The 20,853-nt window shown below is 35.6% G+C and overlaps 3 protein-coding genes across 8 annotated transcripts in view; 1 reads left to right on the top strand and 2 right to left on the bottom strand.

Moving 5' to 3' along the window:
• Positions 1-9,564, bottom strand: part of LOC136853050 (uncharacterized) — a 33,834-nt gene extending 24,270 nt beyond the window's left edge. For both annotated transcript variants that reach the window (XM_067128274.1, XM_067128273.1), the window contains exon 1: positions 9,081-9,564. The gene's annotated coding sequence lies outside the window, so the exon portion shown is untranslated. The remainder of the gene's footprint in view (positions 1-9,080) is intronic.
• LOC136853043 (oplophorus-luciferin 2-monooxygenase non-catalytic subunit-like) lies at positions 1,818-6,453 on the top strand. The gene is made up of 5 exons (XM_067128251.1): positions 1,818-1,917; positions 3,270-4,000; positions 4,147-4,299; positions 5,901-6,002; positions 6,178-6,453. The coding sequence occupies exons 2-5, from the start codon at positions 3,289-3,291 to the stop codon at positions 6,324-6,326; spliced, it is 1,116 nt and encodes a 371-aa protein (XP_066984352.1). The 5' UTR covers positions 1,818-1,917; positions 3,270-3,288; the 3' UTR covers positions 6,327-6,453.
• Positions 9,565-16,378: 6,814 nt separating the features above from the next.
• The window catches only part of LOC136853053 (uncharacterized), a 524,065-nt gene continuing 519,590 nt past the window's right edge, over positions 16,379-20,853 (bottom strand). For all 5 annotated transcript variants that reach the window (XM_067128283.1, XM_067128284.1, XM_067128282.1 and 2 more), the window contains one exon: positions 16,379-18,235. In XM_067128283.1, coding sequence (XP_066984384.1) covers positions 17,448-18,235 — 788 coding nt within the window. In that variant the 3' untranslated portion in view covers positions 16,379-17,447. The remainder of the gene's footprint in view (positions 18,236-20,853) is intronic.

The following is a 20,853-nucleotide window of genomic DNA, read 5'->3' on the forward strand; positions in this document are numbered from 1 at the left end:
ATATATATATATATATATATATATATATATATATATATATATATATATATATATATACATACATACATATTTTCTTTTTCAATGACCCTACTTTTATTTATGCTTTCGCTCGTATTTTTCTGTTGTAAGTCTTATATATTTTGGGTTTCCATTCTCTATTGTGACTTGGCTCAAAACATATTTTATATCAAACTTTTGACTGGGAGTCAACGAAGGTCAATCAGGATAGGGGTAACTGTCCCGTGGGGATTTGTTCATTATTAATCTGGCGGCCTAATTAATTATTCATACTGATTTTCTTTTGTAAATAATTTGGTAGGCCAAATAGTATATATTTATCTATTTATATATACTGTATATATATATATATATATATATATATATATATATATATATATATATATATATATATATATATATATGTATATATGTATATATATATATATATATATATATATATAGAGAGAGAGAGAGAGAGAGAGAGAGAGAGAGAGAGAGAGAGAGAGAGAGAGAGAGAGAGAGAGTTCTTCATTGGAGGGGTGGGTAGAGCTCTCGGCTAGCACGCTGTTGGCCCAGCGTTCGACTCTCCGATCGGCCAGTGAAGAATTAAGAGGAATATATTTCCGGTGATGGAAATTAATTTCTCGTCATAATGTGGTTCGGATTCCACAATAAGCTATAGGTCCCGTTGCTGGGTAACCAGTTGGTTCTTAGCCAAGTAAAATAAATCTAATCCTTCGGGCCAGCCCTACGAGAGCTGTTAATCAGCTCAGTGGTCTGGTGAAACTAAGATATATATATATATATATATATATATATATATATATATATATATATATATATATATATATATATATATATATATGTGTGTGTGTGTGTGTGTGTGTGTGTGTGTGTGTGTGTGTGTGTGTCTGTGTGTGTGTGTGTATATACATACATATACACTATTTGGCCTACCAAATTATTTACAAAAGAAAATCAGTATAAATAATTAATTAGGCCACCAGATTAATAATGAACAAATCCCCACGGGACAGTTACCCCTATCCTGACTGACCTTAGCATTGACTCCCAGTCAAAAGTTTAATATAAAATATGTTTTGAATCAAATCACAACAGAGAGAGGAAACCCAAAATATATAAGACTTACAACGGAAAAATACGACCGAAAGCATAAACACAAGTAGGGCCCTTGAAAAATATAGTTCACAAAAACCAAGATCCAGTTTCGTAAAAGGTACCTTTGATTACACGGCACTTATTCTATTCCATAAGTACACTAAAGTACTAAAAAGATAAGGGACCTCAGAGACATCCAAGAAATTCAAACATATACATTATCCAAAAACACCTTAGCACATACATGTATGTATATACATGAACATAAATGCATGAGTATTATTACTATCAATCAGAAGATGAACCCTATTCATATGGAATAAGCCCACAGGGGTCACTGAAATTTAAACTCCCAAAGAATATGGTGTTTATTAAAAAGAAGTAACAGAAGGTAGTGGGAAATACAGAAAGAGAGATCACTTATTAAAAAAAAGGTATTAACAAATTAGTAAGTGAATAAATAAAAATGTAAATAAATGATGAAAGTACAAGGAGAACTGCATTAGGGTAGTGATGCATGCCTCAGGGAGCATACAAGGGAAGTATAATGTGTATGATACGCAAGCATACACGTCCCGAATGTACATGTGAACTCCGAGATAACGTATGACAATAGAACTGCATTAAAAAAAAAAAAAAAAAAGAGAGATAGGTATTATCAACAACGTCTTTTCTCCACATGTTTCATTTCACAAAACCTTCTATAAAAGAGGACGTCCACTGCCTACTTAAAGGAATCTCATTTCCTTGAACTTTATATTTGTCGATCACGTTCAGAACAGCACTCCTTTAAAACAGGTAAATTTGCCCCGCAGTTTTCTCTCTTGATTTTCCTGGCCTTTGTATTCTGCACTGTATTTGGTTCCTTCCAAGATGCTACTACTACTACTACTACTACTACTACTACTACTACTATTATTATTATTATTATTATTATTATTATTATTATTATTATTATTATTATTATTATACCAGTGCCTTGGCGGAAGTACGCTCGATATATGAGTGTTCATTTTCTTTTTCATACCAATATAATAATAATAATTTTCTGATATAAAAGGCCAAACTGTTTACATATACAATGTGTACAGGAAGGGGAATATAGAACATCGAGAATAAAATTGATTATTTGTATATATAATATAATTATATATATACATATGTGTGTGTATACTGGTACAGAATGTAACCCAATATAAATAACTAAGGGTGGCACCTGAGGGGGAGCCGTTAAAAATCCAAATAAATATTACTACAACTACTAACAGACGGTATCAATTAACTGCAGCAAATCCAATCTGTTCGTTCAGGGGCTAAAAATGAAAATAATACAGGTTGATTTTTTAAAACTGTTCCACAAACACGAGCCTGGTAGATATGGTACTTGAATGTGAGTGGGAAGTTTATCAGGATAATTATAAATGAATGCTGAAGATATCAAAGCCTTCCACCCTAAATTCGAAAGATTTCAAGGCACTTGACTGGAAGTTGGAAAGATACCAATGCGTCTCACATTCATGGGAGATATTCGAGCATCTAAGCTTCAGTTGGAGAGACAACAGGATCTCTGAATTTGAGTACGAGAGATATAAGGAAATATCAATGAGAATGAGAGAGACATTTAAACATCTGAACATGATTGGGAGACACCTTGGGCATCTAAACGAGCGAGAAACATATCTGGGGCTTCTGAATGAGTGGGAGACATGTGGCCATCTGACCAAGGTAGGAAAATTATCTGGGTATCTGAACATGCGTGGGAGAGATATCAGAGCATTTGGAAAGAACCAATACAGTAATTCGGTCTGAAAAAAAATTAATACAAAAATAAAAAACCTGATAAGACATATGTTAAGAGGGTATAACCACCTACTGCCTGGATCATACAGTACATGGGACAACTTTTAAACTAATCTTTCATGAATAAGAACTTCCATCATTCCAGCCCATATAAAAGAAAATATGTGAAACAAAGCTCTACTTGTATGTAAGAAGTATTCAAATATTATCAAATGTAGCGCTGCAACTTAACTTGCATACTGCTCTTGGGTAATGTTTCGTTTCTTCTTGTGGAACATACTAATACTTGTACCTCCATCTCTTCTGTACATATTGTCTTACATTTCTATTTCTTTTCTCTGATTTCCCAGCCACCTGCAGCATTCTAAAATGGCAGCCACATGGACCAAATATGTATTTGTGCTGTATGCAATGGCATACTTGTGGATAATTGCCCAGGCATATGAACCCCACGAACTGTCAACAGACGCAAGTAAACCAAAAGATCTATTGTCAGATAATGTTACTCTAACCATTTCTAACGACACGAGTCTACCCACGGCTATTCCCTGCCCAAACCCTCATGACATCCTACCATGTCAATGTTATGCAATTAGCAACACAACTATGGATATCAACTGCTCAAATGTAACAAGTGAGGATCAGCTGAGGGTCGTCTTCAGCAAGCGATTCCCTTTCATTAACTTCAGAACACTGACAATACAAGGAAACATACGTCTGAATGCACTGCGTGGAGGAGACCTAGGCAAATGTACCTTCCAGAACATAGACATCAGGGACTCTGCACTAATTGAACTAGAAGATTCTGCCCTAGAGAACAGTTACAACACTATGATGACCCTTACTCTAATCAACAACAACCTCGTTTCAATACCAGAGATCTCACAATTCTCCAGTTTATGGTCACTTGACTTTTCGTACAATGCTTTGATAGAATTTCCTCAGCTATATTCAACAACACTGTCAAGGCTCGTTCTACAAGGTTACGCTTGGGATGCGGTTCCAGTTAATGCATTTAAATACCTACCAGCACTTAACACAATACAAATTTCATTTTGTTCACTAGCAAAACTACAACCTGGTAAGTACAGCAGTTTGAATATTACTGAGAGCACCTGGGATAATGAATAAGTGAAAAATAAAATGTGCTTATATGCATGTAATATTTGGAGATGCACATGTACAAAATGATACGTTTTAGATTTCTTATCTATTCTTTCTTTTAAGACACCTTTACCAACAACAATTTTGGATACATAAGTCTGGAAAGCAACAATATCGGCTCCATTCCAACGGATGGATTTCTTATGTATGGATCCAACAACACTTTACTCCTCAACAGTAATCGAATTACAAATATACCTCCAGGAGCTTTCTCTGGTTAGTGACTAATTTGTAACGGTAAGGAGACTCAGTAATTTCTGTACAGAGACAAATTATCTCTGGCTTATAATTTGTTAGTAACTGCAAGTTAGTCTATGTAATTTCTGTTTTGAAAATGGAATTCTGATACTACTGATTCAGTCATTACTTCCAGTAAATTTGGGGACTTGAAGTTTTTGGGATAATTAATTTCATGATTTCTCATTGGTGATGTATTAGCAACTACTTGATGGTGAAAAGCTTTTTCTGATACTGATAATCACATGCACATAGTCTGTGATTCACTGATTTCCTTGACAGAGCCTTACCCACTCTATCTAATCAAAAGTATTTTCTGGTTATCAGCTCATCACAAAATCCTGTGTTAGTGTAAAGCCACTTTCATTCAATATTTACCTCATTATCAAGTTGACTGCAGTACAAGGAATGGTCTATCTGACATTCGTCACTGGTGATCAAACTTTTGTACATTTGATGCTTGTATCTTTCTGAAACTTGATGTTCGGCTTATAAAACTACATTTCAGAATATCAAGGAAATTCATAAAAAAAAATAAATATATACTCTTCATAATTAAAACATAACACATGCATGAATATTTACACAAGTTAAATATGTATAAATGTTAGGCATTTAAATCATGATCTTTTTAAACTGCCTTCAGAAGCCGACTTAGCGTCATATATAATTAGCATTATTGGCATTACAATTACTTCTGGCAGCCGGAGACACTGGAAACTCATTATTAATTTTAAGTAGTAAACCATTACCTATTTATAATATTCTTTTGAGGAGTAATATCACACAAATGAGTTCTGAATAATTACTAGCCAGTAACTCATTAATTTCTGGTAACATACGTACTGGTACCTACTTAAACCTAGTAACCCACTACTAATTTATATGATGGTCTTTTCTTGAAATTTACAGTTACTTATGGTTTCAAGTGACTGGTAATCCAAAACACAAACACCATTATTGTACTTCATGCAAGAGAATGGAGAAGAAGAGAGGTACAGCATGTAAAATTCAGTACATGAATTAGACACTGACAAACACAAAAGGCAGTCAAACTGTTAAAGTGCTAAAATGTCCCTCCTACACGGTGCAGAGAAAATAGGCTAGCTGACAACCTAATGTGTCTAAGTTGGTTTCCCTGGGGAACCACTAGCTAACAGCTCCACTATCATCTTGGGTACAGGCTATGGTAGCTACATTTCACATATCCAAAATACTGGATCCATTCGCATACCCCAGTAGTTTTAATGATTCAGTTAAGTTAAAAATACCTTTTGTAGACTAAAGATTACAATTCTATACTGTCTAAACAACGCTATACTTCCAGATAAGTACACTGCATAGATACAAATTGTATAATCATATTTTTCTTTACATATAGTCCAAAACTTTTTTGTTTTACTTTCATATTTAATATTCTTATGCTAACATATCCTTAAAGGTCTCTATTTGTATGCATCAAATGTTTGTTTAAAAGGCTTTCCTGCTTAAATATAGTAGGTTGTGGTTAATGTTTTCCTCTCTGCGTTTGATATTTCTACTGGTCAAAGAATAAGGACGAAAAATCTAATCTCCCACAGGTGTCACTGGGACACTGCAACTGAGTTACAATTCCCTCACAGAATTGCCTGAGGATACATGGAAACCTTTACTGGAAGACAATGTAATGCTTTATATAGCAGGTTAGTTTGCTTATGAGAATTTATATCTGTCACTGCATATATACATCAACACTTTCTCACATAGGCCTACATACAGTACTGCACATACAAACATACAAATATACATACATATAAGAGTACCATATACGAATTTAAAAACTCCTCCTAAACTTCCTTTGTTTTCTTTTTTCTGTAGGTAACCCATTTACCTGTGGCTGTGAAATTGCCTGGCTGATCCTCAATCAAACTCTCCTTGGCAGAATTCATGATCAGGCAACTTGTTATGATGGACAAGCTTTCATTGAATTGAATCCAGTATGGTATGAAACAATGTGTGACTATTAGTGTGCATACTCAACTGTGTACAGTCTAATATAATTTGACATTCTGAAAAATAATTTTTTATGTTCTTGTATGCTGTCCATGTAAACTCAAGATCAATGAAGAAGAGAATAAAATGTTGTGACTGATATCATTAATATCAATATCATCATTTTTACCAGAGAATAAAAAAGCTAAGTAAGAAATACAGAAAGTAGCAGAACCTCTTAATGGAAGACTCTTGGGTGGATAATACCCCTAATAATGCTTGTCATTGAGTAAAAAGAGATATGGTACTGAGTGCAGGTTTTCTAAACAAACCATTGCTGATAACAAATAAGACATGCAATCATTATAATAAAAAATGTACAAATTAAAGCTACTCTGTAAGCAACACATCTGCCTGATAGTCACAGTACAATAAGAATGGATTCCCAAGATACTGAAAATGGCAATCATGAAGGATGTCTAAGCACTACCATAAGAGTCCTGTAACAATACACAACCTTCTTATCCACTTCACACATGCACTCTTAAACAGAATTCCTTCTTGCACACCTCAGTGAAGCACAATCAAGTGGCATTCATTCACATCCATCTCAGACAAAGTCTGTTACCTAAGATATCCAGTACCATAGGGTCTGTTCCTCCACGACTACTTACTGAATAGTACTTTGTTATTCAAAGGAAACTTTCACCAACTGCTTAAGCCATAGCCAAACTCAGGTACCAGAGTGAGTCAAAACTAATCTGATGGTTTATTCCTCAACAAATGGGTAATCTTCCATTTAATTTATGGATTAAATTTAAACAAGTCTGCTGGAAAAAGATGGGTAAGTAACAAACAAGTCACATGACACTCATTTGTAGTTGCAGGCATGGGTTTTCCATGGATTTTCCATTAAATCACCAGAATCTAATAAAATGTTTCTGCCTTAAACCTAAAAATATTTTACGAGGACTATTTCACCAAGGAAGGTTCTGAGTAATTCACTTTAACAGTCAATATTTTCCTGTACAAGATCTAGATCCCAGTTACCAAAGTTGGAGATATCTCAAATATGAAACATCCTAAGTTAGGTTAGGTGAAGATCTACCCGTATAATTAAAAAACGCAAAAAAGATCATATACACTTTTAATGAATTATGAAATACACCTGTCCTTATGAACAATGACATGCCTGTAAAATAATAACTTTAAAATCTGATATAATTATATTAGATTTAACTTGATACCAAAATTCACCAATTTGATATTTGGTAAAATAGTTCTAGGCCTATTCCTCTTTCTCCATACAATCAGGTAACGGCAGAACTACATAGTAGCTCCGCGCAGCCGATGGCGCTATAACTTGACCTTTTCTACAGTTTTTTGGTTGCTAATTATGAATTTACCTTTCATTTTTGGCACTCGAGCCTAATTAACTTGTAATTAACCCCTGAAGTCCATCCAACAAGGGGGTTTCCATAGGCGACCTTCACAAGACAGAGCACGGGTACGTCTGTTTCGAACAGTTCATATCCCGTCCGACAAGTGCAATAACTTGTTAACGTATGGGTACCCAACCAAGCCTGGGCCAGTACTAAACATGGCGAAGGGACATTCCATTTGGCTGACAACAAACAGATGCACTGCCAGTATAAGAACCCTTAAAAGTGTAGAAAAAACCAGCTGAAAAGGTAAAAACAGGCATGGTGCTAATGTATAAAATTACCCAGGTAACTATCAAAATACAAGGACTGGATCTTTGACCTTCACTGACAATCACAAAACACTTAGATATCTCCTCCAAGGGTAAAACTACAGAACAACTCCACATGGATTATTACCTTGGAAATTGATTTTTCCCATACTTTTAAATGTTGCTGCTGAAGAAGGTATTGTTGTTTATTACCGGCCAATTGTTATTAACCACATATCTCTACCCATCATGGTTGGAGACCCCTTGGGAACGTGGGGTTTTGGATGGGGGAAATTACTGCGAGAAAGGCCGGACTGTCATGTTGTTATGAAATGGTTCCGTGCATGCGCAAATTATTAGGAAGCCATATGTTCAAGAAGGGATTGGCTAGGGAAAGCTATTGTATGAGGAACTATACTAAACTAACCTTCCCTAGTAGGCTGTGTTACTTAGGCTGGGGGCTCTGCCACCATGCGCCCCCCACCCCACGGCGAGGTGAAACTCCACTTTTTACTAAAAGTTCCCATATAGGCTAACATTGCACATGCAGGATAGCATTCCAGGATGCCAAAGACACAATATCATCTCTGAGGTTTATCTAATTACTGCCGACCGGCAAAAAATAATGGTAAATCCTTGATAAGCAACCGAAATACTATTAAAAAAAAAGGGAATTTTCAAGGTAATACACTGTAGCCCCCAAGTGGTAGGTCTACCTGACGAATCAACTTCCTCCGCACGTGAACAACAACGCGGTCGCCATGCGGCTGAAACTCAGATTCTCATGAGAATGATCGATGTAAATACCTCCAACATTGTCATCGCCACCTTTCATGCATTGTTACCATTCTGTACATTATTACGCCTGCTATACAACCATGTACATTTATTTTATATTCAAATGTTTTACATATATGCATCTGTCATTTTGCATCCGTGAAAAACACAGATGCATCTGTCAAGAGGTCGGGACTACTGACCTTTGTGAATTAATAAATCAGTAAGCTTCTGACCTGCAATCTCGTTTGTACCTCGCTCACAACCCCATGCGGAGCTGTTCCATACTTCTACACCTTTGTTTTATAAATACACATACCTTTCGGTTGGTCAAGTCAATTTCGAAGGATTGGTCGAACTCTGACTTGCTGCTGGGCCTATTGACGACGATCCTAGGTCTAACATATTTCCGTAACTTCACTACAGAATAAATGAATTCCAACTAATTATGGGTTTTCTCACTGGACTGCCTTTCCTAGATGAGACTGGGCCTAAATATTGCTTTCTCGTGAGACTGATTGTGAAGAGCAGTTAACACCTTGGATTTATGAGAAAACAGGCTGGAACGATCATCAATTGCCATAATGCAAAGCTTGCATCCAGAAATTAATGTCTTCTAGGCTAATATCTATTGAAATTATCACTAATGGTCCAAGTTCTGTATCAAATAATTTCACTATTAATAAAATAAGTGTTTACAATTACATTTCAAAGCTTTAATGACGACAACTTCTATCCGTAAACACAAAATGAGCATAGTAGACAGTGACGTTTTAACCACGAGAGCAAAACCGAACAGAAACACAAGGGAAACCTGACTAGAGGTCAGTATAAATTTGTTATATTTTCAGGAAGATCATTTGCATTTACCTGCTAAGCAAGGATTTTAATGAAATATATTAAGTTTGTTGATATTTCAGAGAAAAATAAGTTAAAAATTACGCCAGCAAACGCTTAAAAGAGCTGAAATAATCTTGTCAAATGACATTTTTTTGGAGTGATCTTTATCTTGGTCGTGTTATTATTGTTTACATTTGCTGTCCTTGACTGTTGCAAAACGTTACTGTGTTACAAGAATTGTGACTTGTGGGTTTTGATATACTGTACATAGTTGCTAAAAATTAGAGGCTCTGTTTTTGCTATTTCCACTTATTACCGTTAAGTATATTGTATATTTTAGTTGTAATCTATAATTGTTTGTTTGCTACATGAAATACATCATATGGACCCTACAGTTGAAAGGCATGTTAATGGGCATCATTGACGATGGTATGACTAACCATGCCCTAATATATTGTCAAAGAAACTAGCCACAGCCTGTACCTGGCTACTTTCCTTGATCAGTTCTTTGGTCTAAGCTTCACCAGTCAAGTGGAATTTTAGAAATCGGCCCTTGCTTTACAAAACTGCCTTAATTTCTTAGGCTGCGTGTGGCAAGTTTGGTGCGGACGTGTAACTCGTATTTCATAGATTATTTAATCTGCATAGCAGTACTGTATTTCACATTTAATTTTGACAACAAATTTGTAGTTTTAATATATATATATATATATATATATATATATATATATATATATATATATATATATATATATATATATATAATATATATATGGAACCACAGGAAACAGGTTTTTTTTGATTGGGAAAACCCCAAAACAAGTGAAATGTCATCCCTATGATACTTCTGCAAGCTCTGATTCTGATTATTAAACAATTTCAAAGTGACACCACATGATTGGTAAGTAAGTAACTGGTAATCTAGGTTGTGTTAAATGATGGGGACCAGTAAATACTCCCCAACCAGCTGGATAAGGATCATGCATCCTAGATTAGCTTAGGTCAGGTGTGGTTAGGTTAGGTTGCAATCCCATTATTTATTTTAATTTACTTTGCCATGGATTCTGTTTGGTTGGGGTCCGGGGGGTGCAAAGTGACCCCCTCCCAGCCAAGTTAAGACAGAGCACATTATTTTTGGTTAGGTTGAAACACATACCTGTATTACACTCGTATGTTTTCCCCCACCCAAAATCCCCAGTTTCCCAATGTGGTCCCCCCATAATGATAGGAAATGAACATTATAAAAATTCAAAACACACACTAAGGAAAGCCTTATTTTGAACTCTGGAATACAATTATTGTTTAATGTAAAAATTTACTGTTTACTGCTACTATTGTTTCTCTTACTTTCATATGTAACAGATTAGGGGAGGAGCATTTACTGCAGTGGGCGTATAGATAAAGATGTTCAAAACGCAAGAGATGCAGTGTAAAAAATAAAATAATTTTTATAAGTTGTCCATAATTGAAGTCGGCATGGAAATGTAGTTTTACCAATATTTTGTCATGTGCAGGACACCCCTCTGTTTCTAACATTGATGAGGGTTCAAAATGAAAAACCAGGGTTCTCAGATGAGGAACACAAATACTGTATGAGTAAAATATACAGTAAGGTTGTACCCTAACCTATCTGTCCCCAGCCCAACCTGATTTAGTGCTATAAAGTACGTACAAGGATACATCCTACTTTCAGCATCATTATATAACATAACCTCTACCAGCATTTACCATAGGTCTTAATGGACGTTCACTGATGTAGAAGCAGTATGAATTACAGTAAAACACTTCTGACAAAAACTATTTTCCAAATAATTTGAAACAAAAAATATTGCAAAATCCACATCAGCATCTTGCATAATTTCACTGATACTGTTAAACCTTATAATGTAACCAAAAATAGCATGGAGTTCCTCTACTTTGGCTACAATAGCAAAAGCACACAAAATTTAATGTACCTGATTTTCAGTAGCATCATCACCCAAATGATCACTGCATTTGTATTTTCACAGCAATGAGGTAATATTCCTGGCTGAATTAAAATACAGTATGACAATCAACACAAAACTCAACAGAGACCAAAGACCAATGTGGGCCCCCATAATGATAGGAATTGAACATTATAAAAGAACATTATAAAAATTCAGAACACACACTAAAATAGAGGAAAGCTGTATTGAGAACTCTGGAATACAATTGTTATTTGAAGTAAAATTTATCTGTTTACTACTACTATTGTTTCTCTTACTTTCATATGTAACAGTTTAGGGGAGAAGCATTTACAGCAGTGGGCGTATAGTGAAATATGTTCAAAACACAAGAGATGCAGTGTAAAAAATAAAAAAATGTTTACAGGTTGTCAATAATTGAAGTCAGCATGGAAATGTAGTTTTTCCAATAGTTTGTCGTGTGCATTTCACCCCGTGTTTCTAACAATGATGGGCCGTTCAAAATGGTAAACCAGGGTTCTCAGTTGAGGAACACAGATACTGTATGAGTAAAATATAAGGTTGCACCCTAACCTATCTGTCGTCAGCCCAGCCTGATTTAGAGTGCTATAAAGTATGTACAGGGATACATCCTACTTTCATCATAAAATTATATGACATAGGCTAACTCTACCAGTATTTACCACAGGTCTTAAAGGAAGTTGACCGATGTAGAAGCAGTATGAATTACAGTAAAGCACTTCTGACAAAAATTATTTTCCAAATAATCAGAAACATAAAAAATATTGCAAAATCCACATCAGCATCTTGCATAATTTCACTGAAACTGTTAAACCATATAATGTAACCAGAAATGGCATGAAGTTCCTCTACTTTGGCCACAATAACAAAAGCACACAAAATTTAATGTACCTGATTTTCATTAGCATCATCACCCAATTGATCCCTGAATTTGTATTTTCACAGCAGTGAAGTAATATTCCTGGCTGAATTAAAGTATGACAATCAATTCAAAACTTAAGAGAGACCCAAGACACCCTGAAAACACCAGATCCAGATAATCAGAAAAAACTTGTCAATAGCAAGAAAATGTGGCAGTGGTATGTTGATTACTGGGATACCCTACCGTGTACCTTTAAAAAAGTTACAAACTGGCAATGGTACTTAAAAGGAATACTGCCATATGTAACAACCTAACCTAGGGCACTACATCCTACATGGATTCCCCCTTATCATATCTTTTTCTGATTGCTACTTCAAACTTTTATGGACAGCCTTGTCTTGGAAAGTTCAGATAATATAGTTTGGTTATTTTGGTTTGGCTGAGTGTCTGTTGGAGACACATTCATCACCATTAGCTGCCTACTCTCCTAATTTATAGTTACTGATAATTGAGAATTATCTATTGAAAGTAAGGAAGTGCAATAGCTACCTTTTTTGACATTGCGTAAGAAGATGAGAGCATTGTTTTCACAAATTTCTTGACAAGTGACTTGAGAATTGAAATCCCTCATCAGCCTCTGCATTTGCTATTGCTGCTGAAGTCTGGGCCATGTCTTCCTCAGTTCATACACTGATAGTCCTGTTAATGCAAAGCACTCGGGTACCAGTGTTTCTTTTCATGGATCTTGAGATTTCTGTTAATGTTAGTGTCCTTCCAGTATTTTAAGTCCCTACAATAAAACACGCTACCATTTGTCATTTAAAATAACTCCATCAAGGTAGTGTCATTACACCCTAAAAATTATGTCCACTAAGGCAGAGTCATTACGCCCTAGGAATTATGAGGCAGTAGTCAGTGCTTTATGCTTTATTGTGTGCAGTTACTATTTTATTAAACCCCAAGTAAACTTACAAATAGCAAAAGAAACTAAATTAAAAACATTCAGCTAACTGATAGAAAACAATTGAACACATACTTTTAACATTGCAATTGAAAAAGTAATTTGTGTGTTGTAAGTAATTTAGTCACTTTCTTTTAGCTCCCAGACTATGCAAAATTGTAGTACTGTACAGTAGTTCAAGTAATACCCCATGCAGTTCAATAGCTGTAATATCCAATATCACTTTAATTCAGAGGAATTTATTAGTCATGCAAACAATTAATGATGTTTGTTAGAGATGTTGATCAGGGTTCTTCTTAGTATACCTTGACCCCAATCGTCTCCCATGTTGTTGTTTGTATACACATGAAAAATTCTCAGTTACTCCTAAGCAGGCTTCCACAAGGCATAAGGCACACACTCTGTACATCATGCCCAAGAATAGTATAGAGGAACCTGTAATACAGTGTGACTTTATTCTGAGCTTAAGCCAAAATTATACAATTGTCTACAGTTTATCTTCATGTCTGGGAGGCAACATACATATATGGAAACAAAGGTACACATTGCCAAGCTAAAAGATCTCAAGTGCAATTTGTGGAAAGAGATACTCTTGCAATAAGCATAAAGCAAGGATCATCAAGGTCAGGTGGAAAACTGGGTGAAAAATGCACATGAAAGTTAAAGGTTTAAAGTGCCAACTTAAATTAAATTGCCTCCTACAACATAGGTTGTAATTCACCACAACACAATTTTTTTCAGTGGGAGTGTTTTCCTCATATTTCCTCTAATTGGTTACTTGCAACAAGATATTGTGTGATATGTTACTGCAATAGTTATTAAAGCTTTTCTTGAAAGCAGGGTAATAATCACCTGAGAGAATGATCAAAGAATTCTTTCATCTACAGTAAACACTGTATTTAGGATATAGTACATTGTTTTTAATTTTTCTTTCTTCCCAGTGCCAGTACTTTTAATTTCTGTAAGACTAAGGAAATGTTAATGCTTATCAAATATACCAAATTTTCTTAAGGTATACAGATGAGATGCTTTTATATAGGAGTATTCCTTATCACAGCTGGAAATGGTTGTTGAAACCTAGTAACAAGGTGGTTAAGTAGAGGAAGGAGTGGGACTTTCCCCCAAAATCACACCAGCCATAAGCTAGCACCTTCTCCCTGGGCAACATGGACTGTGGGGTGATTGTGGGATTATGAAGAAGGTGAGATGCTTTTTAGTCAGAGGAGCTTGGAGACTACATGACCTGTTGAGCATCCACCACAGGCCCTAGGAGATGTCCATGGACTTGGGAGCAATGTCTGTCTGGTAAAAAGAGGTAACAATAGTCTGGCCACCACACATGCTTTCAATGCCTGTGAAACTGTTCTAGTTTCTCCAAACAGATAGAGAAAGGACAAAACCCCAAGCTTTGTGAGCTCTTCCCCAAAATAGACGCAAGTCTTCTTTGCAAAAAAAAAAAAAAAAATAAAAAAATAAAAAATAAACACTTACACCTATATCTGCTTGATCACTTGATGAAACCAAGAAGAAAGGGTGTTCTTGGACACTAAATTCGTGTGCCTACCAGTACTGCAAAGAGACCCAACACTGGCCTTAAAGACCAGGTTTTCATTGGATAGTGTTGCAAAGCTTACACTGGGCAAAAAAGCATCTCATCTGGCTTCCACTAAGAAATTCTTGGGAGGGAGAGAACCAAATAATTTTTTAATCTCTTGTTAGAAGCTGACAGGTAATCTCTTGTCAGAAGATGACAGATTCTGAGTATTTGCCACTAACTCACAAACAAGGAGATTAAGAAGAAACTCCAGCCCTCCATGAGCCAGACAAGATGAAAAAGTCTGTGCAACTCATCATCATGTTGTGATGAAACTAAGGCTAGAAGAACAAGCCTTGATGGCGAGCTCTTGATCCAAAACCTCTTTCAAAGGCTCAATGACATCTGAGTCAGGCTGTGGAGGCTGAGAGTCACATCCACATCGGAGGCCACAGCTAACTAGGTGACCAAAACTTTTTAGTGCTCCTATGAGGTTGGAAAACTCTGCTAAGGAAGAGAGGTCCATGCCCATCAAAGGGAAGACCTGGCAGAGCAATAGGTTTCACCATAGGAATTGAGAGAACCTTGTCTTGACGAAAGTGGATGTGTAATTCCATGATCTGCAAAATACATTTGACTGTAAAAATACCGTATCTACAACACTAATCAGAGATGGTCCACTCCCCGGTGCACAAGACCTCTATCTTCCTATGGTAGAAAGAATTGGCAGAAGTGGAATTGGAGGAAGAGCCCAACAATGAGAAGGAGAAAGATGGTACATACTTGGTTACTTCACATTAGGTTACCCACAAGACTTAGCCTCTTCAGCTACATTTCTTTCATGGGAACAGCAGCTGTCTCAACTCGGTTAGCACTGCCCTCATGCACCCCTCTCAGTGAGCCAGAGGAACAGCAAAAGGTTGGGGAGGGAGAGGGAGAGGGAGAGGACAGTCAGGGACTAAGGAGCCAAAAAGATCCAGTGGTATTAAAGGCAGTATCCTCCTTTGAAGAAACCAGCAAACATCTTGGGCCTTCCTCTGCTGTTGCCAAACCTTTCCTTTGCAAAAGAGACCAGCCATCACACTCCTTGCTGGACCTACCACTGAAAAACAAAACAAAAAAACATTACATAAACACCAAGGACATAAAGTGGCAAACAACCGCTGATGTCCTTTACACCTTTTGCTGCAGGTTTTTCTAGTTCAAATCCATATTGAATAAAAGACACAAACACCATACATAAAATAAAAAAGATAAGTTTCAACTTGATAGTTAGTCAGAGCACAGCATGACATCAGAACTGTACAGTGGAAGAAGAAACAGCAATGTTTGTATGCTCGCAGGAGCAATTTCTGTTGCAGTACATACAAATAAGAAAAACTACGTGCCATTCTTTAAACGTCAAGTGGCAAAATTTGAGCAAAATTTTCTTTGGCTAGTAATACACACCTAATATACCTCTGAATATATATTTACATGGCAATACAATACATAGAAAATATATTTAAGTTAATTGCACAAGACTTCATTTACAAAGATACACACGCATACACACACACACAGGACAAGCAGGTTAAAAGTACCTGTGTTGCTGCGACTGCATTACTGTACAATGGTATTAATCAACAGTCATTTAAAACATTTATGAACTTTTAATCTGGTCAAAACTTCTGCTCAATGACTGCTGAAAAGCTAACATTAAAACTTTATATACAATACAGTACACTTACAATTCATTTGTACAATTTAATCTCAAATAAATTTCTTTGAGATGTGAATGTAAAACTCTAGTTGATTGCAGCAAATCATTGCACAGAATTCCTAAATAAAAAATCTCCCTTCGAACAGCCTAGTCCCATCCTACGAATGCGACGGTAAATTGGATGTTGAAACATCAGACATTCATCTAAATTCTAGATAAACCTGTACTAAGACAAAAATTTTTTAAAACCATTAGACTCTGATTACAGCATAAGAAGTCAAGCATTATTTTAAGCTACCATAAAATCAATGCTTATGAAAAACCCGTCAATAAAACCTATTTTGTCTCTTCAGCCCAATAAATACATCAATTGCTGGTTTAAATCTTCAGTTAATGGAAGATTTTCTAGTAGTTGTCTATATACTGTATATATATATTTATATATCACTTTTTGGGCTTTTTATGAGACTTATCACAGTTTACTATATCTTTGATAAACCTTATCACAGAGGAAGTTATCTCTGCTATACCCAATATTCTCTCATGACTCGTATAAAGTATTTGGCATCCTCTTACCCCTGAAACCTATAAAATAACATTCTTGTAATAATAGGTAGTTATGGACTACCCCTAGCATTGGGTTTATACAGAACATCAAATGTCAGCAAAACAGTAAAGTATAAAAAATCTGGACTCCCTCGCTTCCTGGCTTGGCCAAATGTTGATCACATTAATAGATCCACTCTCTTCTGCTTAATATAAGCATTATAAATGAAAATCATCAACATGATTCTATATTAAATATCTTTATAAAATTTCTCTAAAGTATGACAGTTTCAATGCCTAAAAGTTCTTCAATGGTTGGGGTAACTCGAACTAGCACAACACGAGAGCAGTTTTCAACAATATCAGGGCGAATCGATCCCACAATACAGCAGCTTGCCTTATTATAAAACTCCTCAGTACTCAATTCTAAGGTTTCCACAGTCTTTGCTGATAATATAAATTCTTTGTAAGACATCTTCAGGTGTCCTAGGATATCTAGCAAGAGGAAGTACTTGTGGGGTCGCCCTTGAACCTCAAACAAATCTAACATTTCTAATTCACAGGTTTCAAACACAAGCCCTTTCACTTCAGTATCACTTTCTGAATCTAACTCCACTTCCTGACTTGTACTGGTATCAGCACTGGTTTTATTGTCACTAACTTCTTCCTTCTTCACTAAATTGTTTATCTCATCTGGCTTCACTTCACGTTCCTTTGCCAATTCACTTTCAGTAACACTTTCTGATTCCTTTATAGAACACTCGGCCTCAGACTTCTCTTTCTCTTGCACTTTTGGATCAAGGGGTTTTTGTTTTAAGGAACTATTTGGCTCATTTGATACACCCTCTAGTTTAACTGGTTTTTGTAAAGAACTGTCTTTGTCATTAAGATTATCAAATGTATTTTGACATTTTTCACTTCCATCAACTGAAGAAATTTCCAACAGAACTTGATCCTCTAACTTTTTGTCACTTTCTTGGATGCTTTCAATGTTTTTCCTCAACTGCAAAATTTTGCTTCCAGGTATATTTCCAAATATATCACAGCCTTGTTCTTCAGGATCTGAAAGAAAGAAAAGTAATTTAGTGTGAGTATATCACAAGTTTTATGTTAAATCAAATTAACACAAGAGTAATAAAAATTTCCAAACTGCTGTGTTGAATAAAATGCAATACGACCCTTAACCAAGGATACAAGCTCAGGCCTTTTTGAGTTAGTTCAAATATCTTTGAAATTTATATATTTATATATTAGATATTATGGTTAAAAAAAAACTTACATTTACCATAACATAAGCATGATATTTATAAACAATACAACAAATTTAAAGATAAAGACTTTCCTTGACACCATACATTAGGCCTCCTATAGATACCATAATTTTCTTTCTACAAGAAATTATGGAATTTTCATATACATTTGAACTGATATATTACAGGCCTCCTATAGACACCATAATTTTCTTTCTACAAGAATTTATGGAATTTTCATTTACATTTGAACTGATATATTACAAGAGTCATTCTTTTATTGAAAATAATCATAAATGCATTGTATAAGAAATTATCTTTCGATAAAATATGGTTAAAATATGGTAAGTGTGATTAGCAGCAAATGCTTTTTAAGGTGGATTTTACATGTATGAATTTGCACCTGTTGTATCTTGTAATATTCTAATAACATTCTAAAATTAATTTAATCTCATTTTTTTATACAAATGCCTCATTCATATACAGTACAGCCCAAAATTTGTGGTCTTTTTAATGTCTCAAACACTGCTTTCTTGTCTAACACCCTAAAGAATAGTGAATGTAGTTCAATGAATGTTCCACCACGAGCCTCATGTACACATCAATCACCTGCCAAACTTTTTTAGTCTGGGTATGAGGCTATAAGATCAGCAGGACTAACAGGCAGGAAATCATGATATGAGTGATGGGTCTATATGAAAACCTCAAATTTTTTTATAAATTTTATTTATTTTATCGCAATTCCGTCAGTCATATACAGCCCAAATTGCAATTTAGTTAAGAAGTGGAGTTACAGAAAACACTACATTGTAGAATCTTGGAGAGCACCTGAGTCTGAGAACACTGTGTTACTGGATAAAGAAAGGATAGGAATCCAAGGTTTTGGTATTTAGGGGTGTTATGATTAAAATTAAGGTGTCAATCAAACCAGGAAGATGATGCTCATCATATGCAGTATGAGTCATAGATTTTAATAGCCCTGTAAGTCTACATCTCTAGGATACCATATATGAATAAGTAAGAGAAGAGAGAATTAAGGACACTAAGATGTATCCCTCAAGTTCTTGCAAAAAAATAAAACTATGCTTGCAGCTACCACCAGTCCCAAGGAACGTATATCCTTCCATTTACAAGTTACACACCTACGATAAAATTTTGCTTAAGCAGACTGGCAACTCCAGGTAGCTGCATTCTATTTCATACTCATCCCAGTTATGGATAAAGTTGAAAACAAAAATCTAGAGAGAATTTTGATGTTGTGGGTTAGAACAAATACTTGCGTCAATTTGACATGTCACATAAGATACATTTTAACAAATTAATTTTGTGACTCAGTAAGTGTCACTGTTTTAAGAGTTGCTGTTATTGACTCACCTGTATAGAAAAACTCATCTAGGTGTGAATGTTTTTTATGAAGTAATGACTAACTGTTAATCAAGGGAAAAGATAACCTCTGTTGCTGGCAAGGCAAGCGAAATGGGTGCTACAGAATGGTCCTGCCTGCAAACAGTTTGGGTCTTTGGCACAAAGTCAGCTGTAAATGACAAACCTATGGAACTTCAATCCTTAGAATTTGCAACATCCAGGATAGCATAAATGTTGCTGATTGGCCTCAAGGATCCATGTGGTCATATAAAACCTGTCTTTCTGTGTAAGACCCAGTAGTAAGGCTAGTATGGTTTCATAAGAAGTCTTGGAAAGACTCAGTACAAGAGGAAGACCCCAGTTAGGCAGAGTGAATGACTTATGATACCTTCCTTTTTAAATACTCGATAAGCCTTCAAGTTACATAGAAAGTTAAAAACTTGCATGGGGTCATACTTACAGCTCTTGAAAACCCTCTCATGAAGAAGCATGCAGGCATTTTTAATAGTGAAAACAATTACGCCTTACCAAGGTGTAAGAGATAAGCTACACTGACAAGGTATACTGTAGTGTGTTTTAGTGGAGGCTGGATCAGATTAGAGTCCTGACTGAAGGTGGAAAAACCAGTCTAGTGTAGCTATTTCTCTAAGCAGTCATAAAAGACAATTTCATGTGTAATTCAAAGTTTTGGTTCCATATCTAATAGTTTAAAATTGCAACCACCTTAGAAGCAATCCAGAACTGGGTCTGACTGCTTCCCCCTTAAACTGGCTGCATGCTTTAAAAAAATTTTTTTTGTTTTGTTATTAATAAAAACTATAAATGACAATGAAAAATTCTTCCTCCAAAAAATTTCCGCACTATCACTACAATCGAACCAGCTGTGCTCAAATTTTAAGACTTAAAAAAGAACAGGGTGTAAACTGATAGGGAGAAAGATAGCAATGACTGGGTCACTTCCAAGTTAGATGTTAATTTTTTGTATCTGTTCAACATTTTACGAGTAACACCTCAACTTGATGGACTTCAACTTAGTTGACTTCTGTGCTTACCACTACCACATAT

The sequence above is a fragment of the Macrobrachium rosenbergii genome, chromosome 26 (genome assembly GCF_040412425.1).
Source record: "Macrobrachium rosenbergii isolate ZJJX-2024 chromosome 26, ASM4041242v1, whole genome shotgun sequence".
In the NCBI taxonomy this organism is placed as follows: Eukaryota; Metazoa; Arthropoda; class Malacostraca; order Decapoda; family Palaemonidae; genus Macrobrachium; species Macrobrachium rosenbergii.

Excerpts from the sequence above, each read along its gene's own strand:
- LOC136853043 (XM_067128251.1), top strand. The coding sequence starts at position 3,289 with ATGGCAGCCACATGGACCAAATATGTATTTGTGCTGTATGCAATGGCA. Across the intron at positions 4,001-4,146 it reads ACTAGCAAAACTACAACCTG|ACACCTTTACCAACAACAAT; the intron begins GTAAGTACAGCA and ends CTTTCTTTTAAG. Across the intron at positions 6,003-6,177 it reads TGTAATGCTTTATATAGCAG|GTAACCCATTTACCTGTGGC; the intron begins GTTAGTTTGCTT and ends TTTTTTCTGTAG.